The 26895-nt window shown below is 42.7% G+C and overlaps 1 protein-coding gene across 4 annotated transcripts in view; it reads left to right on the top strand.

Moving 5' to 3' along the window:
* The window catches only part of LOC120945491 (myomegalin-like), a 416745-nt gene that overhangs the window by 12606 nt on the left and 377244 nt on the right, over nt 1-26895 (top strand). For 3 of the 4 annotated variants that reach the window (XM_040359666.1, XM_040359667.1, XM_040359665.1), the window contains exons 1-4: nt 312-399; nt 4721-4814; nt 11088-11291; nt 17347-17505. In XM_040359666.1, coding sequence (XP_040215600.1) covers nt 4782-4814; nt 11088-11291; nt 17347-17505 — 396 coding nt within the window. In that variant the 5' untranslated portion in view covers nt 312-399; nt 4721-4781. Of the gene's footprint in view, nt 1-279; nt 408-3957; nt 3977-4720; nt 4815-11087; nt 11292-17346; nt 17506-26895 lie in introns of those variants that run through there. The other variant, XM_040359668.1, reaches the window with a different exon arrangement.

The following is a 26895-nucleotide window of genomic DNA, read 5'->3' as shown; positions in this document are numbered from 1 at the left end:
TTGATTCCGAGCATGCGTAGGATTTTTGTGCGTCGGAATTGCATACAGACGATCGGAATTTCCGACAAGAACTTTTGTTGTCGGAAAAATTGAGAACCAGCTCTCAAACATTTATTGTCGGAAATTCCGACAGCAAATGTCCGATGCAGCCTACACACGTTCGTAATATCCGACCAAAAGCTTACATCGTACATTTGTTGTCGGAAATTTTGACCGTGTGTACGCGGCATTAGGCTTGTTATCTTTTATTTTATTAATTTACTTATTTTTTTGTTAAAGTTGCTGCAGGATGCTCAGCGACAGTTAACTGCTAAGAAGAATGGTGTGCAAGATGTAGCACAGGATCAAGAACGAATGTTGCAGTGTTTAAGGGAGACTCTTCATAACAAAGACCAAGAGGTAATTGAGCTTAATTTAAAAAAAATCTCGTCTTCTGCTGTTCTCAGGTGATTGTTGCCAATGTTTTGCCACACTATATTGTCATGTGAGTTTGGCACTTGAACTTTCTAAAGAGGAACTTGGGTCTTTTTACAAAAAATAACTATATAAAGTCAGTGAATAAAATCAACTGTTTACCTTTTCTTGTTGCAATAAGGTAAAATAATGTGTAGTTCTAATGTGATGTTAATTGAAAAAAATCTAGAAGAGCCTGGGTGCTTAACTGGTCGGCCTGCAGTCCAGACCTTTCACTAACTGAAAATATCTGGTGCATCTTGAAACAAAAACTGTTGAGCAGTTATAATCCTGTATCGGTCAAGAATAGGACAACATTCCCCACCCAAAGCTCCTTACACTGGTCCCCTGAGTTCCCAGACAGCGTCCGCTAAAGTGTAAAAGCCCTCGGGCTTTCACATTGTAGTGATAGGAGAGGGGCTTTACAGGCACTTTGCAGGTGCTATTTTTAGCGCTAAAACGCCTGTAAAGTGCCTCAGTGTGAAAAGGGTCTAAGTGAAAAATTATATGCAGTTCAGATTTGATGATAATTGAAAAAATAAGATTTTTGGACCTGAAAATGGTTCTAAAGCCTAAACATTCCTTGCATTAAGGTAAAAAATGTTTAGGCATCGATTTGACCCCGCCCCGCTTATACTTACCTGAGCCCTCATTCGTCTAGTGCTGTACATGTCTACAGCTCTTCTCTATATTCACTTCCATGTCTCGCTGGCTTTGCTGGGGAACCAGGAACCATTAGGTCCCAGGGTTGTCAATCATAGCCAGATACCCGAGAAAAAGAGGTTTGATTCCAGTGCTTCCCTCTGTAGCGTCTCACAATCTCTGGGCTAATAAAGCTCATCATGAGTTCCTTTTCTGTCCCTTATTCTATATACACCTTAACCTGGCCATACTCCTGGAATTTAAATGAAAACCCTGTAGATCTGGTTGACCTTATACACCCCTTTCCTATTTCCCAACAACTTGCATGTCTTGTAAAATCTTCTGAACTACAAGCAAACGAGATGTTTTCATTGTTACCCAATGGCAGTCCCATGCAACCTCAGGGGCTGTCCTGATCTATCCTTGTAAAACGGGAGCATTTTGGGCAAAGCTCAGTCATGGCTTTTCTTCAGGGGTGGCTTTTTTCTTGCACCCTCTCATACAAGCTACATTTGTGGAGAATTTGTGATTTGCACAAGCATGCTATAGGGCATGCATTTTGGCTATCTCTGTCTCATCACCGCATACAGCGGGCTTTCAATGCTTAATTATACAGTTTTTCAAGATGCGACTTGGTTGAAACCTCAAATTGTTTTCCGAAATGAGATATCCTAATGCTGATGGAGATTTTTATTTCTCAATGCCTTCAATCACTCTGTGGTACCTCCTCTGAAACTGATTTACTGCTGGCAATTACATTAGCATTGGTGTCTTTGGGGTTTACTCGCGTACTTCCCAGACCAGGATGGTGCTCGTGCCAGTACTCGAATTTGTGCCTGAACTGATCTTCAGAGTCTCTTGCTTTCGCTCTTGCTTTACCATCGAGACTGTCACTACAGGCGGAGAATCCCTGGGCTTGCATGGTTATTGTTACCCTCTGAGGATAATACTTCTTTTGCGCTTGGTTAGTCCTCCTAACCAGTGGAATACCTGCAACTATTGTTGAAACTAAGTTTGCCTTCTGGTTCAGTTCTATTGCGACTGCTGCAACAGTCCCTTGCTACTTTCCCCACTAGAGGAATTGTCTAACCATTGATTTTCCGTATGAAGCAATTGATTCCCAGTGAAATTGGCTATGTTTGTTGAATCTGAGTATATTCTCTGCCTGTTTGCCTATTTTTACTTGTGAAATAACCTGTTATAAGCTCCTGAAGAAGCGTTTTCCTCCTTAATAACGCGCAACATGTCGAGCTAAGCGGAGTTAGTACATAATACATCACTGTCTAATGATCACTGTCTTAGATAGTATAATAGGAAGTGACCGTGTGTCCCCTCCCTATACTATATTACATTGTATAGACTATAGTGCTGTGATTATGTTCTATTGTGTTCTTAGGCCTTCTGAGTAACCATTATTATATTGTGGTATATATATATATATATATAATATATATATATATATGGTCTTTTCTAATTCTATTGTTTTCCTTTAATACATTTTATACATGCTTTTAACTATATTATGCCTACAAAGTCCATTATCTGCAATTCCAAATTCTCAATCTGACATATCGGGTACGTGGCACCTGTTTTCTATCTTTCTTATCCACAGTCCCACTGGTGGTGATGCAAATTTTTATCTCGATCTTCAGAGTCCATATCACACAGAGAGGTTTTCCTCCTACGTTCCCTTGGGGTAGTACTCAAGAGGTTAGCCCATCAAATGTGGGCTCTAAAAGGCGACTCCTGCCATCAGGAAGTCGGAGCATCTGTTTGTCATTTTCAGGTGGAACACATATGATCTTACGGCTTCCAGCAAGATATTGTCTCTTAGTTGGTAACCTCATCGTCCTTGGCCTGCAGGCTGTAGGGCTGGCTGTGCCAGGAGAATCACGGTACTCTCCACTAGAAGGGTCCGGACCTTGAGAGTGACAGCAGGCCGGGTGTCTTAAACTATCTGCAATGCGGACACCAAAATATTCATATTCTTGGCTTTATGACAATTGATCATGTCAGGAGAGGCATCATGGCTTCTGTTATCCCTGTACACACGATCGGGTTCATCCGATGAAAACGTTTTGATGGATTTTTTCATCAGATATCCGATGAAGCTGACTTTCATAAGTCGTGCTTACACACCATCGGCTAAAATACCGATCGTTCAGAACGCGGGTGATGTAAAACACATACGACGTGCTGAGAAAAAATGAAGTTCAGTGCTTCCGAGCATCCGTCAACATGATTCTGAGCATGCGTGGATTTTTAACCTGATTAACGTACCCACAGAACGATCGTTTTTTTCTATCGGTTAGTTTAACCATCAGATAGTTTTAAAACAAGTTCCTAGTTTTTTAACCGATGGATAAATAACCGGGCCCACACACCATCGGTTAGTCTGATGAAAACGGTCCATCAGACCGTTTTCATCAGACAAACCGATCGTGTGTACGCGGCATTACTGTTTTTAATCAGAATTGAGGAGTGTGTAGCATTATCCCTCCCCTGTTTTTGCTAGTTAATTTCCCCAGCTGTGCTGGACATGGAGCCGTCAGGTAAACGTAAAATTTAATTCAAATACTTACCGTAATTTCCGTTTTCTGACGAGCTCCATGTCATCACAATACCCGCCCAGTTAAAGGGTCACTAAGGGGAAATAAAATTTTGCCTAAAATTAATGTCTGCAAGGTAGACAGACAGAATAGTGGTAATGATTCTGTTAAAAAACAAGTAAATACCTATTAAATTCCTTCATCTATATCACCTCCGGCATTCTAGTTTCTGTTCTCTTCTCATTCACTTCCTGGTTTGCATCGTTTGTTCATGTAAGAACTACATTCCCAGTATGAATTGCGGCACGCCCAGTAATTCACACCTCCTTGAAGTCTCTAACACGTAGAGAGCGTCCCTGCCCGCACAGATGTAGTTCCCAGGAGGGGGTGAGCACGTTACTGACCACCACAGTAAAGCCTCCCATCACGGTGGGTCCAGTAAAATCAGACAAGCAGGAAGTGAACAGAACAGAGAAGAAATAGAGCAACTTCTGAGGAAAAACTAACAATGAAGAAGTGAAAAGAGGAATGTCTGCAGGTAATAGGATGCTTATTATGAAAAAAAAAAAATTTCCTTTACAACCCCTTTAAGTAGTAATAGTTACAAAAGCTGAGGGCTGAGGTAAGTGAAACATTTATACGAGTTAAGTGCTGTGGGGCACGGGGTGGGCGGAGCCTGCACCTAGCTGTACTGACATGGAGCTCGTCAGGAAAGGGAAAATTACGTAAGTATTAAAATTCAATTTTCCGTTATTTTTATGGTAGCACTGGTCAATTAGAGAAAAGCATATATTTAAATTTTGTTGTGTCTTGTCTTTAATTTGCATAGAAGGTAAAAAAAGATTTACAAGTCAAAACAAATCTTCTTTTTATCCAAAAAAATAAATATGTATTATGCTGTTATCACTAAGTAAAAAAACAGTGAGTCAGTTAATAGATCCATACATGAAATATAGAGGTTTAGTTATGTCTGCCCCTAAGAAATTTACACAAAGCAAATATATAATATTCTACCACTCTTTTTAGTAATATATGTCGTTTTTTTTTTTTTTTACATTTGATCCTGCCATTTTTAGGTGGGGGAATTATATCAAATAATAGGGCGATCATGAGGATACCATTGCTAAACTACAGGATATGCTTCTGAAAAGTCAGAGCGAGCATTTACAAGTAAGTAATATTTATACATTAATATGCTGCTTTGTTATTTTGACACTTTATACATAGTATATGTTATTTTACACAAGCTTTTTTTGTGAGGCAAGGCCATTTTACTTTTGGCCGTTACATTTTTTTTGCACCAAAATCAAAGCTCCTATAGCTGCTCTTTAGGACTTGTTCACATCAGGTGCGTTGGGACTGTGGTGGACAGCCTTGCCCAGTGCAGTCTCAACCATTTTACGGTGGTGTGCACTGGGAAACAGTACTGCATTCAGGTATGTTTTTACTGCACGCCATGCTTCTTTTTCATCACAACTCGATGTGCACAATCCAGTGCCTCGCACCATGCTGCTGGCATTAGACAGTGTGACGCGCTGGAGATTAGTGTGCTTGCATAGTTTCCTCCCAGTGCATCACCAGCAGCCAAGAGTTAATCGCAGCGGCTGTGAACGAGTCATTAAAGTGGACTTTTGACATCAAATTATCTATGCTAACAGGATAACTTCCCACATGTGTGAAATCGTTTTGGAATAGTAAAATAAATAATTGCATTGTCTTGGTTCTAATAAGGCCCCTATCACATGGGCGCCTCCCTGAACCGGATTTCGCTTGCTCAGTGGGGGGTCTGATCCCCACTGAGCAGGGTGTGTGATGACAGGTCCGGTGTCTGCTATGCAAAGTGGACAAGGGCAGCAGCCCGCTCTTGTCTATGGGGCAATCAGATAGAAGCAGACCGCCTGTCTGTTTCCATCCGATCCGCTAAATGGATGGGGAATATCTGTCTGTTTTTTCGGCGGGTGTCCAGTTCACTTCATAGAAGAGACTGAAGCGTTTCGATCAGGTCCGGACCTTATCAGATAGCCAAAGGGGCTTTGCCATTGCATTCACACTCATTTGCATACGTTTTGCTATGAGCTGTAACTGCATTTTTTGCATAAGTTTTTTCCTGTGTGTTTTTTTTTACTTTTCATTTAGAAGTTTTTGTGTTTTTAACCTCCCTGGTGGTATGATTATTTCAAAAAAAGGTGCTGAAAGCGGTACCATTATTTGCAAGGAAATTTTGGCGTTTTATACTGTAGGCCTGTAATTCTTAGGAATAACTCACTTAAATCTGACCAAACAAGAGTCTAGTAAGCATCCCGGGTATGAAATTTCTTTAAAAACAAAATTATAAATTATAATATAATAAATAATATAATTTATAATAAAAATTATTCAATAATGTAATCAACTCAAAATCCACTGAAATTTGCTCAGTTGCAGAATTGTCGCTGTCATTACTTTTTTTTTTTTATGATGAATTTTCCCACGAATCGCTATCGCAAAATTCCTGCAAGTGATTATAATTTATTATCGCTGTTTTCTAGCTGCTCTAAAACCATTTTTGACATAAAGGGACACTTTGGTTGCTATGGGACAATCTACAGTTTGCAGTCAGAAAGAACAGTTTTTATTATATAAAAGTACATGTAGGGGCACTGGGCAGACCACTAGGGACAAAGGGGGGTGTGTATTTTTTACATACAGTACTGTAATCTATAAGATTACAGTATACTGTATGTAAGTGTTTGTTTACCTTTTTGAATTTGGCGCCGTTCTTTGCCCCCGTGCGTCGTAACGTCGCAGGGAACGGAGATCAGCGCACAGGAGGACACTGTGTGAATCGAGCGAGCACCCCGCTCGCTCACACAGCGCGGGTGGGCATCGCTGGATCCAGGGACAAGGTAAGTAAACCAAGCCTGTGGATTCTGCGGTTACCGATCGCAGCACAAAAATGTAACCCTGAGCCAGACTCGGGAATACCGCCAGGGGGGTTAATGAGCTGTTTATATGCATTGCATTTACATGTCCGTGCTCGTGAAAGAATGCAGCCTACTCTACTTTTTTTTTAAAGCACATATAACTACAGCACAATGGTATAAACTACACATATTGAGACATATTTATTTTATATTGTCATTTTGCGATCGCATCCAAATGCATCTGTGCATGGTGCTGATTACCATTATAATTGTTGGAAGGCTGCATCAATATTACAATAACGTTAATGTTTGTATGAGATTGTGTTAATTTAAGTGGAACAAAAAGCAAGCCTTATTTTATTTTTTTCATTTTGTGTAGATTAAGGCCCCATACACACGAGAGGGATTTATCCGCAGATACGGTCACCAGGCGGACCGTATCCGCGGATAAATCCTCTCGAGGATTTCAGAAGATTTCTAATGCGATGGCGTGTACACACCATCGCATTGAAATCCGCGCTGAAATCCTCTGGCGATGACGTGTCGCGCCGTCGCCGCTATTATGACGCGGCGACGGGCCGCGACGCTGTCATATAAGGAATTCCACCATGCGTCAAATCATTACGACGCGTGCGGGGAATCCCTTTGGACGGATGGATCCGGTAAGTCTGTACAGACGAGCGGATCCATCCGTTGGAATGGATTCGCAGCAGATGGATTTGTTGTGCATGTCAGCAAATATCCGATCTGCTGGAATCCATCCCAGAGGAGATTCTCCGCGGAAACAGATCCGCTGGCGTGTACACACCATAGGATCTATCCGCAGAAACCCATTTGCTGGGATTTATCTGCGGATGGATTCTATCGTGTGTATGGGGCCTAAGGGAGGGTTATAACCCCTGTCTGTTTTTCTCATTTGGGAGATTTCCTTTCACTTCCTGTCCCATAGCCAAAACAGGTAATGAGGGGAAATTCCTCCAAATGAGGGAATCCCTGGGTGTCGCCAGGGTTACCAGAACTAGCTTTTTGTTGCCCTGCCCTAACGTTTTTGAGATGTATTCCTGCCATCAATTTCAAAATGATCTTATTTTGTTCTTATAATGGGAGATTTTTATATGTTTTCTATTGTGAATACAATATGGGGTTTATGAGATTTGCAAATCATTGACATTCTGTTTTTATGTAGATTTTACACAGCGTCCCAACTTTGTTTTGGAATTGGAGTAAAAAATCAAATTTATTTTCCTGGTAGTGATCTCATTATTTAACCTCTCCAGAATAAAAGGAGGACTGAGGGGAAGAGGTTGGCAAGGTTTACTCCATATTTGCAAAGTTAAGCTTGAGATTGCATATAGGAAGTATAGTCTACCTCCTCAGTTCTTCATTTTTTTTATCTGGTATTCCAGTAGTGGACCAGTATGCCTACTTCTTTTTTGATGATTTTGAAGTGAACTCTAATGCCCTGTACACACGATCGGTTCGTCTGATGAAAATGGTCCGATGGGACCGTTTTCATTGGACGAACTGATCCGTGTGTGGGCCCCATCGTTTTTTTTTTCCCATCGGTGAAAAAACTTAGAACCTGTTTAAAATTATCTGATGGTTAAAGAACCGATAGAAAAAAACGATCCGTCTGTGGGCAAGTCCATCGGTTAAAAATCCATGCATGCTCAGAATCAAGTCGACGCATGCTCGGAAGCATTTGAAACTTCATTTTTCTCAGCACGTCGTAGTGTTTACATCACCGCGTTCTGACACAAACAGATTTTTAACTGATAAAGACAAGACTGATGAAAGTCAGCTTCATCGGATATCTGATGAAAAAATCCATCGGTCCGTTTTCATCGAATGAACCGATCGTGTGTATGTGGCATAAGAGCTCCTGCTTGTGCAGTCACTGCATACCAAGTATTAGAATTAATTATTTCTCAGACTCTAGTTAGATTCAAGTCTGCTTTGGAAGTTTGGATGTGATTGGCGAAATAAACATGTAGAGATCAAGATGGAGTTGCATAGTTCAAGTTTCAGAAAGTAACATTCCTAGTTACCATGTTAGTTGATCTCTGGACTCTTGGTGTAGGAGCCTTATAGAGGAATTTAGGTTAACATAAACAAAGTAAACTTTCTGAGTATTGGCACATTTGCAGCATATGTTAGATAACAGTGGGGGTTATTTACTAAAGGAAAATCCACTTTGCACTTAAAGTGCACTTGGAAGTGCAGTCGCTGTAAATCCCAGGGGGGAATTGCAAGGAAAATAAAAAACAGCATTTTAGCTTGCACATGATTGGATAATAAAATTAGCATAGTTTCCCCTCATTTCAGATTCTTACCCCTCAGATTTACAGCGGACTGCTCTTCCAAGTGTACTTGTAGTGCAGTGTGTGTCAGTGAATGCCTCCACTTGTTGCCTGCAATGTTTCCTGTCCTTTTCAAACAGTGTTGTGAACTCTGTTGTGGTAATTACTTGGCATGGCTATTACTGACAACAGCAGTTTTAATCTGTATTGAATTTGTAACAGGTGGTTCTAAAAAAATTAGCATATTGTGATAAAGTTCATTATTTTCTGTAATGTACTAATAAACATTAGACTTTCATATATTTTAGATTCATTACACACAACTGAAGTAGTTCAAGCCTTTTTATTGTTTTAATATTGTTTTAATATTGATGATTTTGGCATACAGCTCATGAAAACCCAACATTCCTATCTCAAAAAATTAGCATATTTCATCCGACTAATAAAAGAAAAGTGTTTTTAATAAAAAAAAGTCAAACCTTCAAATAATTATGTTCAGTTATGCACTCAATACTTGGTCGGGAATCCTTTTGCAGAAATTACTGCTTCAATGCGGCGTGGCATGAAGGCAATCAGCCTGTGGCACTGCTGAGGTGTTTATGGAGGCCCAGGATGCTTCGGTAGCGGCCTTAAGCCTCATCCAGTTTGGGTCTTGCGTCTCTCAACTTTTCTCTTCCCATATCCCACAGATTCTCTATGGGGTTCAGGTCAGGAGAGTTGGCAGGCCAATTGAGCACATTAATACCATGGGTCAGTAAACCATTTACCAGTGGTTTTGGCACTGTGAGCAGGTGGCCAGGTTGTGCTGAAAAATGAAATCTTTCATCTCCATAAAGCTTTTCAGCAGATGGAAGCATGAAGTGCTCCAAAATCTCCTGATAGCTAGCTGCATTTCACCCCTGCCCTTGATAAAAACACAGTGGACCAACACCAGCAGCTGACATGCACCCCAGACCATCACTGACTGTGGGTACTTGAACACTGGACTTCAGCATTTTGTGGCATTTCCCTCTCCCCAGTCTTCCTCCAGACTCTGGCACCTTGATTCCGAATGACATGCAAAATTTTCTTTCATCCGAAAAAGTACTTTGGACCACTGAGCAAACAGTCCAGTGTTTGCTTCTCTGTAGCCCAGGTCAGGCGCTTCTGCCGCTGTTTCTGGTTCAAAAGTGGCTTGACCTGGGGAATGCGGCAACTGTAGCCCATTTCCTGCACACGCCTGTACACGGTGGCTCTGGATGTTTCTACTCCAGACTCAATCCACTGCTTCCGCAGGTCCCCAAGGTCTGGAATCGGTCCTTCTCCACAATCTTCCTCAGGGCCCGGTCACCTCTTCTCGTTGTTGCAGCGTTTTCTGCCACAACTTTTTCCTTCCCACAGACTTCCCACTAAAGTGCCTTGATACAGCACTCTGGGAACAGCCTATTCGTTCAGAATTTCTTTCTGTGTCTTACCCTCTTGCTTGAGGGTGTCAATGATGGACTTCTGGACAGCAGTCAGGTCGGCAGTCTTACCCATGATTGCGGTTTGGAGTAATGAACCAGGCTGGGAGTTTTTAAAAGCATCAGGAATCTTTTGGTGTTCTTCAGGTGTTTAGAGTTAATTAGTTGATTCAGATGATTAGGTTAAGAGCTTGTTTAGAGAACCTTTTCATGATATGCTAATTTTTGAGATAGGAATTTTGGGGTTTTCATGATCTGTATGCCAAAATCATCAATATTAAAACAATAAAAAGGCTTGAACTACTTCAGTTGTGTGTAATGAATCTAAAATATATGAAAAGTCTAATGTCTATCAGTACATTACAGAAAATAATGAACTTTATCACAATATGCAAATTTTTTGAGAACCTCCTGTATATGAGTTTGTACTGAGGGAGTTACATTTCTCAAGCTTTTCTGCATTGTTCTTCAGCCACCACTATTCTACATCCAAGCAAAGAGATATAATTCCTTCTCACACCTTTTGTGATATACAGTAAAATATATTATTTATTGAGAATGAGTTTCATGGAAGGTGACTGACAGATTTTGATAATGAAATCTTCAAGAGACATAAGAAGTTGGTAGGTAATTCATCTCACCACTGCCCATCTAAACGATATCAGTGGGTAGATGTGAGATAAATGACATACAGTACCAACTATGTATTAGATGGACCAACTGTTAAATTAAATACAAGAATGAAGCTTATGGTTGAAGGTAGACAAATATTAGGTTATGATTTGTTGTTTATTTTAGTTTTTCCAGGTAATGCCAACACAGATGGATTTTTTAGACCTGCAGAATACATTGCTCTTAACTCAGATGGAACTTCAAAAAAAACAGATGGCACTTACACAGAAAGAACATCAACTATCTGATGCTAAAAGGTTTCAGCAGTTGCTAGAAGTCCAGTTATTAGAGGGAAAACAGCAGAAGGAAACTACATGGAATCATAACCAGGTACCGTCAGATCAAATCAGTCACTTCTGTAACTTTATTAAACTCCTGTTCTTTTTAAGGGGCACTTTTAGATTTTTTTAACCATGTGACCATGCACCAGAAAGTCCAAAGTGAAAGAAAGTTTTAGTGCCTACTTGTGTTTTGTCCATATCATGTGGTCCTTATAATTTTTTTTGTTTTTGTCTGCCCAAATGTATTTAACTGCTTGTTGCCCGCTCACAGTATGTCATTGCCTGCTTCCAAGTATGTGACCCATGCTGTGATTGGACACAGCACGAGTTTGTCCGCAGGATTCAGCCAATAAGTTTGGCTGAAATCTGCTGATCGACTTTGTCCACTCACAGCACAGAGTTCTGTTTTTTCAAACATAAAGAAATATGTGTAAACAGAACAGTGATCTGGCTGTTTCTTCTCCCTAAAAGCAGGGAGAAAAAACAGCCAGATCTGTGAGTAAAAGCAACACACGTTACACACATTACACTTGTTCAGCACACAGTTAATCCCTTCATTGCCCCTTGAGGTTAACCCCTTCCCAGCCATTGTCATTAGTACAGTATTATCACTGATCACTGTATTAGTGTCACTAGCAACGTCAGTGTCACTTAATCAGTTAGTGTCCCTCCCAGCCAGTGTCTGTTAGTGCCAGATTTCTCGCAACACTATGACAGTCGCAATATAAGTCTCTGATCACTGCCAAGTATAGCATCTATAGCTGTGTAAATTCCAGTATATATACCATAGTTTGTAGACGCTATAACTTTTACACAAACCAATTAATATACACTTACTGCATTGGGATTTTTGTATTTAATTTTTACCAAAGACATGTAGAAGATTACATTTTTGCCTAAGGCCCCTTTCACTAGGTGAAATAAAGAAAAAATACCTAAAAAATAAAACTAACGCAGCCACCATATCTAAGGATTGATAAGCTACAGTCGGCTCCATTCACAGAACAAACTCGCATGACATATTTAGGTGTTAGGACACATTTTCCCTAAATATCGCATGCGATCCTGAAACTGTCAATTCACTAGATTGTTTTGCGGTATTTACAGAGAAACACTGAAAACGCTCAGTAAATACTGCATGAAAAGTTCTTAAAATCCATTCACAGAAGAGAAATACCGTATTTGCCGGCGTATAAGATGACAATTTTCCAGCTAAAATGTTGGTTTTGGGATATACTCGCCGTATAAGACTACCCCCTTCCTACTAGTCATGCCTCGCCTCACGGTGCCACCATTACATGTCAGACTGTGCCACTACATGCCTCACTGTGCCCCATTACATGCCAGACTCACTGTGCCCCATTACATGCCAGACTCACTGTGCCCCATTACATGCCTCACTGTGCCACTACATGCCAGATTCGCTGTACCCTTATGACATGCCTGACTGTGTCTTGACGATCCCTTACCCTATCCTAAGACATGCAGAATCGTGGCTGTCCGTTTTTCAAAAGCCGCGCCTCCTACTTCTTTTATTCCGTGATAGGCGGAACACTCCGCTTCCCAGGAGGCACTGTGTTCAGTGTTCGCCTATCACAGAGGCCCTCTCGTCCGAGGACGAGAGGGCCTCCGTGATAGGCGGACACTAAACACATATAGGTAGATTCAGTAAGAGTTAGGCCAGACTTATCAGTAGATAAGTCAACCTAACTCAGAATCTACGCCGACCTATGTTTAAGCGTATGCTCAAACAGAGATACGCTTAAACATATCTAAGATAGGACGCCGTCCTATCTTAGATTGCAATATTTTGGATGGCCGCTAGGTGGCGCTTCCATTGCGGTCGGCGTAGAATATGTAAATGAGGAGATTCACGAACGTACGCCCGGCCGCGGCAGTAGTTTTACACCGTTTCCGTAGCGCATTACAGGCCTAAAGTTATTCCATCTATTAGGTGGAATAACAATGTTAAAGTATGGCCGCCGTTCCCGCCGCGAGATTCAAATTTTTTACGTCGTTTGCGTAAGTCGTCCGCGAATCGGGATTTACGTAGTTTACGTCCACGTCGAAATCAATAGGCCCGTGCGGCGTACTTAGCCGCAATGCACACTGGGAAATGTAGTCGCCCGCCGGCGCATGCGCATTTAAAAAAAAACCATCAAAAACTTAAGGTCAAACACAATTAGCATACAACACGCCCCCCTAAACACACATTTGAATTAGGCGCTCTTACGCCCGCCGATTCAGGCTACGCCGACGTAACTTAGCAGGCAAGTACATTGTGAATCATGTACTTGCCTCGCTAACTTACGGCGGCGTAGCTTAAATTCCTTAAGCTACGCTGCCGCAAAGTTGCGGCGATCTTACTGAATCTACCCAATTGTCTCCTGGGAAGCTGAACAGAAGAAGAAGGAGGCGTGGCTTTGAAAAATGGACGGCCACGATTCTGCATGTCTTAATAAGGATAAGGTAAGGGATTTTAGATTATCGGCGTATAAGACGACCCCCGACTTTTAAGAAGATTTTAAGGGGTTAAAAAGTCGTCTTATACTTCGGGAAATACGGTAAATAATTAAATGCATTTGAAAATTAAAGGGGTTGTAAAGGTAAAAAAAAAATCCCTAAATAGCTTCCTTTACCTTAGTGCAGTCCTCCTTCACTTACCTCATCCTTCGCTTTTGCTTTTAAATGTCCTTATTTCTTCTGAGAAATCTTCACTTCCTGTTCTTCTGTCTGTAACTCCACACAGTAATGCAAGGCTTTCTCCCTGGTGTGGAGAAAGCCTCTTGAGGGGGGAGGGGGCGAGCAGGAGTGTCAGGACGCTCTCTACTTTGCAGATAGAGAAAGGAGCTGTGTGTTAGTGGTCCTCCTGACACTCCTGCTAGCCCAAACCAGAGCCCCACCCAAAAGGGGAAGCTCTGCTTATTTGCCTCCTTCCCCCTTCCGCTGCCACATCTGGCACTTTTCAGCAGGAGTGGGTGCCTGGTTTAGACACTTTCAGCTGACTTCACCACAGCAAATCAGTCCGGAAGTTCGGCCCCCTCCTCCTCCTCCCTCCACCGCTGGGCCATTCACAAAGCTTGCTTTGTGCATGCGCAAGCTACTCCAGTTGTACACTGTTGTTTTGGAGGGCTTTTTAGTGTTTTGTTTGCTGTGTTGCCCTGCTCCTTAGTTGGACTGCTTTTTGGATGTCACATTTGTATAGAATTTATTGTGTCCCCTAACATACGATGAAGAAAACATTTTTTTTATATACTTATTGTACAATCCTCTCCTTGCAGTTTATTAGGGGTACAGGCACCACGCCTCTGTCTATTATTATCCACTTCTGCTATTGCTTGGAGAATGATGTGAATGGGATGAGTTATATCTGGCCGACAAACTGCTTTGTTTGCTAGTGTACAGTCTTCTGTAGCAGGCAGTTGTCAGAATTAACCCTTTATTACAATCCAAGGAAAGGATTATATTGTAAATACAAAACAACTGTATTGCTGACCATTGATGAATATTCAGGTTGTGATTCTAAATAGGTTAATACATGTATGTACTAGTGTGCACACTCAGTATAGGTTTGCAACAGCCATTAACTAAATTGCGACCCAAATACACTGACTCTTACTCATGACAAAAAAGTTTATTGCAGCTCTTTATAAAGAGCCTTGCTGCCTGCTCCCATGTGGTCTGCTCCCACGTGCCCTGCTTCAGTGTAATCCTGTGTCCTGCTCCCATGTGCCCTGCTCCAGTGTATTCATGTGTCCTGCTCCCATGTGCCCTGCTCCATGCAATTCCTGTGCCCTACTCCCATGTAATCCTGTGTCCTGCTCACATGTGCCCTGCTCCCATGTAATTCTGTGACCTGCTCCTATGTGTCCTGCTCCCATGTAACCCTGTGTCCTGCTCCCATGTACCCTGCTCTCATGTAATCCTGTGACCTGCTCCCTTGTAACCCTGTGTCCTGCTCCCATGTAATTCTGTGACCTGCTCCTATGTGTCCTGCTCTCATGTAATCCTGTGCCCTGCTCCCATGTAATCCCCTGTTCCTGCTCCCATATGCCCTGCTCTCATGTATCCTGTGCCCTGCTCTCATGTAATCCTGTGCCCTGCTCCCGTGTGCCCTGCTCCATCTAATTCTGTGCCCTGCTCCATGTAATCCTGTGTGCTGCTCCCATGTGCCCTGCTCTCATGTAATCCTGTGCCCTGCTACCATTTAATCCTGTGTCCTGCTCCCATGTGCCCTGCTCCCATTAATCCTGTGCCCTGCTCCCATATGCACTGCTCTCATGTAATCCTGTGCCCTGCTCGCATGTAATCCTGTGCCCTGCTCCCATGTGCCCTGCTCCCGTGTGCCCTGCTCCAGGTAATCCTGTGCCCCTGCTCCTATGTAATCATGTGCCCTGCTCTCATGTGCCCTGCTCCCATGTAATCATGTGCCCTGCTCTCATGTAATCATGTGCCCTGCTTTCATGTAGTCATGGGCCCTGCTCTCATGTGCCGTGATCCCATGTAATAATGCACCCTGCTGCCGCCATGTAAATATGTGCACTGCTGCCATATACTGTGCCCTCCTGCCTGTTGTGCTGAACTCTGCTTGCCCCCTGTACCTTGCCCTGCACATTGCTATCAAGTTGGACCCATAATTGAGCATATGTGCACAAAAAACAAGTATAAATAGGTGCGTTTTAATATTTATTCTATTATTTAATGCTATTTTTAAAAATAATTGTTGTATATACAGCTCGTGCATCACACCGATGTTTTCTGTGACTTGTCGATATGAAAATAATTTCAGGGGTTCCCCGAGATTTTAGACTTTTTTGCCTGGGTTGCCTGGAGAAACACTTCTTTTAAGGAACAGCTTTTTTTGTCCTGCCTTGACATAAGCTTTAAAAAAAATAAAATAAAAATATGAGTATTAAAAAAGCCTTTAAAAATAAGTTTTGCTTTACTATACTAATGGCTAGTATCCGTTTGTCTTTCCCTTCCCAGCTTAGTCTGCTAATTTATCTGGTTCCTGCCTACTGTCAGTGTGCCTAGACCCTGTTGTATATCTATTAATGAATCACTTAATTTTCTTCCCCTAAACTGGAGTTGTAGTCCCCTAAACTAGATTGTTTGGTCTTCCTTAATCAGACTGCTTGCTCAGAACGACTTTGCTAGTACTCTGCCTACGTTAGTTATTGATGTGCTCTGACTACATTTCTGCTCCACTCTCCACTTTGACACCACACAGCTCTGATTAGCCCTGGCACTTTTCTTCACTACATTTTCAACTTTCCCTTTGGTACAAACTTTCCCTGGCTGGTTACAACCTCAGTTTTTTCTAGATACTTATATTCCTGTCTCTCTGGGAAGCATTCCTTATTAAAACCAGATAATCTGGTGCTTAAAGCGGTGTTGTTCCGGCCGAAACTATACTTTTTAAATAAAAATACCCCTTTAATACACAAAGCTTTATGTATTCTAGTAAAGTTAGTCTGTAATCTAAGGTCCGTTTTGTTAGTTTATAGCAGTAGTTTGTTATTTTATAAACCTACAGGCAGGCAGTGGCCATCTGAAGCCAGACTGTATTTCTTCCTGGATCTCATCCTTGCAGATCTCGCACATGCTCAGTGCAGCACAAGCAGTGTAGTAGGTTTCAGGTCAGGTTTCTTTAGCAACGGCAGTGTCAGAAGAAGTTGCCGCCCCTTCCCAGGAGGCATTGCCAACAGGAAATGATGCAAGGAAGTGGAGGAAGTGAAAAATGAATACAGCAGATATACAGTAGGTGCTGAGAAAATAAAATAAAAATATCAAATTCGTTTACAGTGCACAGCTTAGTGAGGGATGCTGAAGAGTTGTAAAAGTGGGTGAAACTCCACTTTAAGTTCCTGGGGACACCCATGTACATATAAAAGTGGGTGCTAGAGGTAAACCAAAGCACACTGCTAGAGTGGACCCTTTGGTATAGATCTGCACCTTAATATTTTCATATTTTAATCTACATTTTTTTGCAATCAGATACTTTGTGCAATGTTTTTAATATATAACATTTTATATATTTGTGTTAATTCGACAACAAAATTTCTTCTGCGTAATTTTGTTTTTATCACTGATGTTTTTGTCAGGAACTGCACATGACTTTGCGTAAAATACAAAGAGAACTGCAGGAAAAGAACCAACACCTTAAACATGTAGAAGAAGAGAAATGCACAAAACTAGCAGCTCAGGAACAGAGCATCCAGAAACTAAAGGAAACTGTGTCAAAGAAAGACCAGATGTTACAAGTGAGTACTAAAAGTATATGTAGACTGAGTCATCAATATCTCATATCTGCTTTAACGTGTTCATGTAGTTTCAAAAGTCAGCTTCAGTATTTTTAAAGTGTATAGCCAAACGTTTTATCTTATTTGTACAGTATGCTGAATTTGGATTTGCAGACCATGAAAATGTGCAGGCTGCCTTCAAGTAATTTAACACTGGCAAAAAAATTGCAATGGCCACACCTACTGCATGCTCATAAACCCCACCCACTCTGTGAGACTCAATGCACCTCTATTTAGATCTGACTGCTTATTGCCTTGGGATATCAAGCAGTGTCCCTTGGGGACTGCATGGGGATTCCACTGCGTGGGTCAGCCTGTGGTGTTTGTTTCAGCACTGGATTCTGCATTAGACTCTCACTTTGACACAAAGTGCAACTTCTGTACTTACCTAGAGTGCTATACAGGTCCAGGGCTTTGGTCCATCTCTATGGCTTCCAGACCCTAAAGACCCCCTTCCTAATATGCCCACTGTGATGGGAAAAAGCTGGACCCGTAACCGTCCCAGCAACATGAATACGTCAAAGGAGCAAAAATCCAAAATGCTTATGCTTTCCTCCACCAGTCTCACAGGCTGCTCACCTCACATTCAAATAAAATCAGCAGTGTTCCCCTCTGGGGATAATAGAGAGGGCTGACGTGGTGCTGGTAATCACTTTCCTCCTTCAAATCACTTATTTCCATGGGAAAAAACCCTGATCATCTCACCAGATATGATGGATATGCAAAAGAAGGAAGGCAGAATTTAGTGCTCTCCGTTTAAACGTTTAATTATATATAAAAAAGGTAAGGTATAAAACTCGCAAAGATAGCACTTTAAGCCATGCAAGCTGAAAACATATTTCAGAACCAATAGGTCTCAAGATGGCCGCGATGTAACATCAATAAGCAGGCTCCGTCCCCTAGATGCTGTCACATACATTGGAGATATAGCCTGATGTGCATACAACCCAGACTCAGGGACCACTAGAGTTGTGACAGTGGCCGCAAGAACACGGTGTGGTAAGATTGCCTGCAAGGTTCTCTTTGCTGGAAGTGGTAGTAGCTGACGAGAAGCAGGAACGACTGGTGCCTGTGTGCTGCGGATGCAGGGCAGTGGATGCAGGTATGCTGTGGATGCAGGGCAGCAGATGCATGTGTGCTGTGGATGCAGGTCAGCAGGTGCAATTGTTCTGCGGATGCAGGTGTGCTGCGAATGCAGGTCAGCAGGTGCAGGTGTGCTGTGGATGCAGGGCAGCGGATGCAGGACAGCAGGCAGGAGTGGTGTCGGAGAATGGTCAGAGTTCAGGCCGGGTATGGCAACAGGGAATCAGGGGAACAGGCAAGAAGTAGCTGGGTCAAGCAAGCCAAAGGTCAGGACTGGAGATATTAGCATCATCAGGAAGCCAGGTCAATACTGGATCAGAATACAGGCCCAGGATCAGAACACAGGGTACAGCTGCAGATAAAACAGCAAAGAACTAGTGCAGCTGAAGCATCTTTATAGGCCACTAGGCACCAAAGCACGACTACCATGCACGAATGTGCATCTCCATGCACGATGATCGCGATTCATGCACACTGGAAAGCCTCTCTTCACAGCTGACTGTTTATTTAATTACCATTTTTTAGTTACACTTTTATTATTATTGATGTTTTTTATAGTGCAGCACTGTTTATGTATTAAGTTATTAAAATCACCTATTGTTTCTGTCTGTTGGCTAACTTGTCAACTCTTGGAGGTATCTATGATGGGATTAGCCTTGTGTCAGCTCTACTTTATTATCTAAACCACTGTGTGATGTTTTGGGTTTGGTTTTATTGTTCATTGTGGTGACTGACCTACTTTTGAAGTGTATAAAAACTTGTAGTTCTGTTCAATAAACAGTCTTTCCTTTGGAGTTTACCTCAACATCCTGTCTGTGTACAATGATTGGGGTAACAGGGCTTGTATAAGCTCTTGGTCAGCTGTAATGGGTTGGAGGGCAGGATGCACTGTTTGGCGGAAGGAAGCACCCAAGCGGGTTGCAAAAATGGTTTTGGCACATTTGGTGGCAGCGGTGGGATGCTTCCTACAGCCTGGGACCTCCAAACCACCTCCGGGATCCAGGGTCCGGATAGCAGAAGAGGCGAGGTACCAGGTACCATGGAAGTGGAATTCGAAAAGAGGATGGGAGAGATGCGGTTACAGCACAGGGAACCAGTGTCAAAACAGGTCCTGCTGGGATGGTATGATTTAGTATCCCGGCAAACTCTGGGAGTAGCGATAGCCCATGAGCAGCGCCACCAGGAAAAATTCTCCCTCCTTCCAGGAAAGGTTCTGGTCGCACTACGAATTGCAAATGCTTTTATTGGGGGAAAAACACACAAGGAGTGGACAGCTGAATTAAGCAGGCTGGTGCAGGCAGAGATGTGGTTGGACAAGAGCTACAGAGCCCTCTGCTGGTATGTAGCCCAAGTGTGCCCGTGGACGGCGGATGACAGCCCGAGGACAGCGGGTAACAGCCCGACGGAAGGCTTTGACCCACAGCGGCCTGGGGCTGTTGTACTGGAGGCTGTCCAAGGACCCTGACTTTTGAGCGATCTGGAGTAGCGTTTGGAGGAATTCTTGGAGTACAGAGACCTGAGGCTTAATGTCTCAGAAGTGCTCTGGGCATAGAAAGATTTGGAGTTTCTAGCCATTCAGGAATGGGAGCTGGAGATCGCCTTGAGACAGCTGCTAGACTCTGCTCAGCAGCCGGGCTGGGCTCCCTTTGCCTGGGACTCACAGGAAGTACCAGCCGACAGTTTTTGAAATCCTGGTTGAAGTGTCGGCAATGGGGCAGAGTAATAGTGTGCTTTGCCCACCTTTAGCTTTGGAAACAGAGCTCTTATGGCGGATGCAGCAAGTGTTGACTCACCTTGAGGAACCTGTTTCTGCACAGGACGAGCTTAGATGGAGAAATGTGTCTGTCAAGCAGCCAGATAAGGGTACGACAGATGGAGCAGCCGACTCATCTCCCCAGCTGCAGTTCAAGGACTTGGGAGTCACTCCCCAGCCACATATCACAGAAAGCATGGATTTAATTAACTTTTCATCGGAGGATGTTATGGATTATGAGTCACCTGCCGAAGTGCTGGCACTGGGCCCAAGTGCCACCAGCCAGTGCCCTGGATTTTCAGCAATTCCAGAGAGTGGGGGTTTAATATACTTTTCTGCAGAGAAGGAACAACCCAGGGAATCTCGGTCAGAAGAACTGGCTTCAGGGCAGAACACCACTGAGCTCTGCCAGCACCAACAGCAGCTTCAGCCTTTCTGAGAGAAAAATCAGCCGGCTTTTCTCCCACACCACTGACAGGGACATGGGATTACATACCAGCAGCATCTGTGGAGTTACAACAAATTTTAGATAAATTCAAAATAATACACCACCACAGGATGGTACTGTTGGTGTATAGACAGTGGTAAAAAGTGCCACATCCTATTAACTGAGATTGGATACATCAGAGAAATCATGGATTTTATAGGCACCAATATATATAAAAACATTTTTTTTTATTATATCACATTTATTTTGTAAATGTGTTATAAAAAAAAATAGTTTTTTTTTTATATATTGGTGCCTATAAAATCCATGATTACAACAAACTTCTCCAGCGCAGAGTTCTTTCAGACCTCTGCACAACACTGGCAGCAGCTCCAGGGGGCCCAGGGTGAGAATGTGGCAGTTCTTCTTCCCCAGAGGAAGTCAGAGATGCAGGGAGGGGAGGAAGCTATTCCCCCTACCCAGCGGCAGGCCAAGGACCAGGGAGCGGAGGAAGCTGTCCTCCCTCCCTAACAGTCAGCCAGAGCGGAGGAAACTGTCTTCCCTCCCCAGAAAACATCTGTGCACCTGGGAGACAGCACCAGAGAGATGTTATTCCAGCACCTGGATGAAAGTACGGGAGACGGAGCAGCCAGCTCATCTCCCCAGCGGCAGTTCAAGGACTCTGGAGTGGATGAAGCTGGCCTCCCTCCCTAACAGTTAGCCAGAGCGGATGATGTAGGGTCCCCAGCAGAAGCGCTGGCATCAGGACAGAGTGCTATCAACCTCTGCTGAGCACTGGCAACAACTCCAAGTTCCAATGAGCCGGGGCATGTGGCCCTTTCCCCAGCAACAAGCTGATGTAGTGAAAACTCCTACGCCCCGCTGAAGCGCTGACAACAGGGCAGAGCGCCGCTGGCCTCTGCCTAGCACCTACAGTGTCTCCACCACTTCAGGAGAGCCGGGGCAGTTGGCCCCTCTCCCCTGCAGCAGACAGCCCCAGAACAGTAAAGACTAACCAGCTGAAGCACTGGCAGCCTGATAGAGATTTCATGACCTCTGTCCCACACCTACGATGACAACTATTCCCTGAAGCCAAGAATGGAAATCGTGTTGACCACCTATGTAGGTTTCACTCTACTTTACTAACGCAGGTCCAGACCAGGTGGAGGTCTGGGACCTTGTTAGTCTACCTTTGATGGGGGGATATGTGACAGACCCAACCAGGACAGGGGCCCTTTGGAGAGGACTAGGGGCACTGATTATGATCATAAAGAAAGCAGATAATTCTCCAATGATTGATAATAATGTAATGGATGCTGAGAGCAAGGCTTGGATTAATTCTATGAATACGGACAATAAGGCTTCTCTTCTGGAGTGGATGTAAAGGTGCAGTAATAATCCTTTGTACAGGCTACTGGTCAGAGGAAATATGGTGGCCCTCCTGCAGACTGGGTTGGAGAGGCTCTTTCACTTGGGACAGAAATATTTATCAACCATAATCCTCAAGAGATCTATAAAGATAAATTGTATCAGACTGCTGGGACATTCTGATGACTTTACTAGTGGACAGAATACACAAGTTTGTGGCCCTCCCATTGTTAATTGGGGTCACCTATTGTTTCTGTCTGTCTTCTAGTATTGTGTCCACCTTGTTAGCAATTGTGGGATGTTATATGTTTCTTAAAGGGGTTGTAAAGGTTTGTTTTTTATTTTCTAAATAGGTTACTATAAGCTAGTGCATTGTTGGTTCACTTACCTTTTCCTTCAATTTCCCTTCTAAATGTTTTTTTTCCTTTGTTTTCTGTGTCTGAATTTCTCACTTCCTGTTCCTCCTCAGTAAGCTGTTCAGTAAGCTGTTCTAAATGACTTTCCACCGCTCGGATGATGGTGAAAAGTATACTGAGGCGAAACAGGAAGTGAGAAATTCAGACAAAGAAACTATAATTTAGAAGGGAAATCAAAGGAAAAGGTAAGTGAACCAACAATGCACTAGCTTAAAGGAACCAATTTAGAAAATTAAAAGACGAACCTTTACAAGCCCATATTACTGGTAATTAAGATCACTGTTGTTAGCTGTTAATTGAATTGGTGTTTAAGTTGCATTGTTATGCTAATATCCTCAAGAGGGGAAATATCCTCCTGTGTGGTATAAAGTATGTGTCTGAGTTTTAATAAACAGTAATTCCTTTGGTTTCTATCCCAGCATCTTGACTGTGATGATGATTGGGGTAAAAAGGGCTAGTATTAGCTTAAGAAAATGTTACCGGATGGCTGCACTTCCAAAAAGCCTTTATTGAAGCTTCAGATATGACAAGTGAGAGAGAGAGAGGTGAGAGAGAGAGAGAGTGACTTGTAAAAAGCGCAACACATGCGAACTGAAAATCGCCTTTGGGCGCTGTATCCATATCATGGGTAAGGAACCCCTTGACCTCAGAAGAGATGGCGTTTTTAATCTTTCTCCTGAAGGCCTATTGGTCCGACTCCAGTCGGATGGTGGTTGGTAGTGCATTCCACAGGCGAAGGTCCTGGACTGCAAATCTTCGATCTCCTTTGGACTTGTATCTGGCCTTGGGTATCTGGAGGAGGTTTTGATTGTGGATCGCAGAATGCGATTGGGGTTATTGGCTTTTATTTTTTCGCATAGATATTGGGGGGCGTTGCTTGAATACACTTATGTATTAGACAGAGTGCTTGAAAGTGATTCTGTCTTTTACTGGCAACCAAGTGGTTGACAGATGGAGCAGGGAACAAAAAGGTAGATACGTTTCAGACAAATGTTAGCGCTTAGTCATTACCATAACAATGATTAGTCATGACTCACTCACCTGGAGTGATTTTTCTTGTTTCATTGAGGCTAGCATTAGCTTTTGGTCTGCTCTAAAAGTTTTGGAAGGCAGGAGGCACTGTTTGGTGGAAGGAATCACCAAAGCATGGTGCCAAAGCGGTTCCGTCACAGGGTTTCCCTGTAACTTTGGATCAGTTCCTGCTCGTTAATTGACCACCTGCAGTGCTTATTCACTTGTTTGTGTTACTCCCTGTTTTACTTATCTCTATAGGTTTCAGGGCCATAAATAATTAAAATTTGGCCAGTTTTTTTCACCATCTGGACATAGTGTCATGATGATGTCATAGTCGGGACACACCATTTTCCGTCCACCATATTTCCCCAAAAATAAGAACAGCACATTTTCTTTCTGCTTTCTGCTGCAGTGACACAGCCAGAGGAACTTGGCCAGGGCCCTGGCCAAGTTCCTGCATTCTTAGCATTCTGAGAACTCCAATTCTTCACATCTTATCTCTCCTCTTAAGCAATGGTGGATTTACATGCGCAAGGGAACAGGGACAAAATGGCGGAATATCACACGTTCTGTCAATGGCCTACAGGAAGCTCAAAACACTGCTGGGATGAGAACTATTCACTTGTCTGAAAGCATTGTCCCTGTTAAGACACTGTTTCTTTGGGCCACAAATGCTACACTTGCTTCTTCCCCCCGACTCTGTTCATGAATCAGAGATGGAGCCTCCAAACATGTTTGAGGAGGAATGTAGGAAAGTGGGGGGAACCCAGATATTGTAGCAGAATCTGCAGAGGATTTCTTAACCCCTGCATTGTATGAGTCGCAAGCTTTGACTTCTCAACAAATGCTTTCCATTTTTACTTTCAACAGATTTTTATTAAAAATTTAAAGAGTAACTCCATTTCCGTGAATACAATTTTGCAAATTAAAACAATAAATAGCATATACAATTGCTACTCAAGTCATATTGTAATTGAATGTTATTAAAAATTACCTTTTTTTTTCAATCTGCAGCACTGTCATTTTCTGTAAAATGCAATATGGTTACCTGAAGCAATCTGGACACAGATATCCTTCCTCAATTTATCCAAAACTAGAAAATAATTGTTGGCTTTACATTACATTACAGTTTAGTAATTCAGGACTTACATACAATTTGTTTCAATGTGTATTAACCTGACCATGAACTTTAGTATCTAATGTTATGACAGGACAAAATCAAAATGTGTCTAGCATTAAACATTCATGCCCCATTTCACGGTATGTGTGAAGTCTTACTATTAATTATACAGTGCCTTTACATTAATACCCAGTAAGGCTGATTTATATAAATATATTTACAGTTGTGCTCATAAGTATACACACCCTGGCAGAATTTATTATTTCTTGGCTATTTTCCAGAGAATATGAATGATAACACAACTTTTCTTTCACTCGTGGTTAGTGTTTGGCTGAAGCCATTTATTATCAATCAACTGTGTTTACTCTTTTTAAATCATAATGACAACAGAAACTACCCAAATGACCCTGATCAAAAGTTTACATATCCTGGCGATTTTGGCCTGATAACATACACACAAGTTGACACAAAGGGGTTTAAATGGCTATTAATGGTAACCATCCTCACCTGTGATCTGTTTGCTTATCATTAGTGTGTGTATATAAAAGGTCAATGAGTTTCCGGACTCCTGACATACCCTTGCACCTTTCATTCAGTGCTGCACTGACATTTCTGGATTCTGAGTCATAGGGAAAGCAAAAATAATTGTCAAAGGTTCTGCGGGGAAAAGGTAGTTGAACCTGTATAAAACAAGAAAAGGCATATACAACGATATCCAAGGAATTGAGAATGCCAATCAGCAGTGTTTAAACTCTAATCAGGAAGTGGAAAATGAGGGGTTATGTTGAAACAAACCACGGTCAGGTAGACCAACTAAAATTTCAGCCACAACTGCCAGGAAAATTGTTCGTGGTGCAAAGAAAAACCCACAAATAACTTTAGGTGAAATACAGAACTCTCTGAAAGCATGTGGTGTGGCTGTTTCAAGATGCACAATAATGAGGCACTTGAAGAAAGAGGGCCGAGTCGCCAGAAGAAAGCCATTACTACGCAATGCCACAAAGTATCCCACTTACAACTACGCCAAAACAGCACAGAGGCAAGCCTTAAAGGAATTGTAAATGACATTTTTTTTTCACCTTAATGCATAGATTGCATTAAGGTGAAAAAACATTTGGTGTTGCCGCCCCCCCCCGAGCCCCCGTTTTACTTACCTGACCCATCGAAAGTCCTGCGCGCTCCCGATATCCTCTTCGCCGCTCAGCCTGGCCGCTGATTTACTAGAGCGGATGGATTGAGAGCAGCGCAGCCATTGGCTGGCGCTGCTACCAATCACATCCAGTGACGCGCCACGCCGAGGAGCGGGGCAGAGTGATACAGTGAGCGACTATGGCCGCTGGCTGTATCACGGGAGCGCGTCCACAATTACTGACCACCATGCGAGCTCTCGCATGACTGTGGTGAGTAATTGCGGGGAGGACCAGAGACAGCCGCCGAGGGACCCCAGAAGACGTGGATCGGAGCGACTCTGTGCAAAACGAACTGCACAGTGGAGTTAAGTATGACATGTTTGTTATTTTAAAGAAAAAAAAATTCCTTTCCAAACGCTTTAAACCTTCTGGCACAAAGTCATTTGGAGTGATAAGACCAACATTTCGCTTTTTGGTCACAACCATAAATGCTACATTTGGAGAGGAGTCAACAAGGCCTATGATGAAAGGTATGGAGGTGGATCGCTGATGTTTTGGGGGTGCTTAAGCTACAAAGGCACAGTAAATTTGGTCAAAATTGTTGGCAAGATGAATGCAGTATGTTGTCAAAAATACTGGAGGAACATTTGCATCTATCAGCCAGGAAGCTGCGCATTCAATGTACTTGGACATTCCAACATGACAATGTTCCAAAACACAAGGCTAAGTTGACCTGTCATTTGCTACTGCAGAATAAAGTGAAGGTTCTGGAGTGGTCATCTCAGTCTCCTGACCTCAATATCATTGAGCCACTCTGCGGAGATCTCAAACGTACAGTTGATGCAAGACAGCCCAAGAATTTACAGGAACAGAGGCCTTTTTGCCTAGAGCAGTGGTTCTCAACCTTCTAGTGCCGTGACCCCTTGATAAAATTTCCCAAGTTGTGGGGACCCCTAACAGTAAAATAATTTTCATAGCGTGGGTTGAAAGCACCCAAGGCAAGACAAGTAATTTTAGCCCCTAACCCACGGACATTTAGC

The sequence above is a fragment of the Rana temporaria genome, chromosome 7 (genome assembly GCF_905171775.1).
Source record: "Rana temporaria chromosome 7, aRanTem1.1, whole genome shotgun sequence".
Taxonomy (NCBI): Eukaryota; Metazoa; Chordata; class Amphibia; order Anura; family Ranidae; genus Rana; species Rana temporaria.
This window is presented reverse-complemented; position numbering and strand designations above follow the sequence as displayed.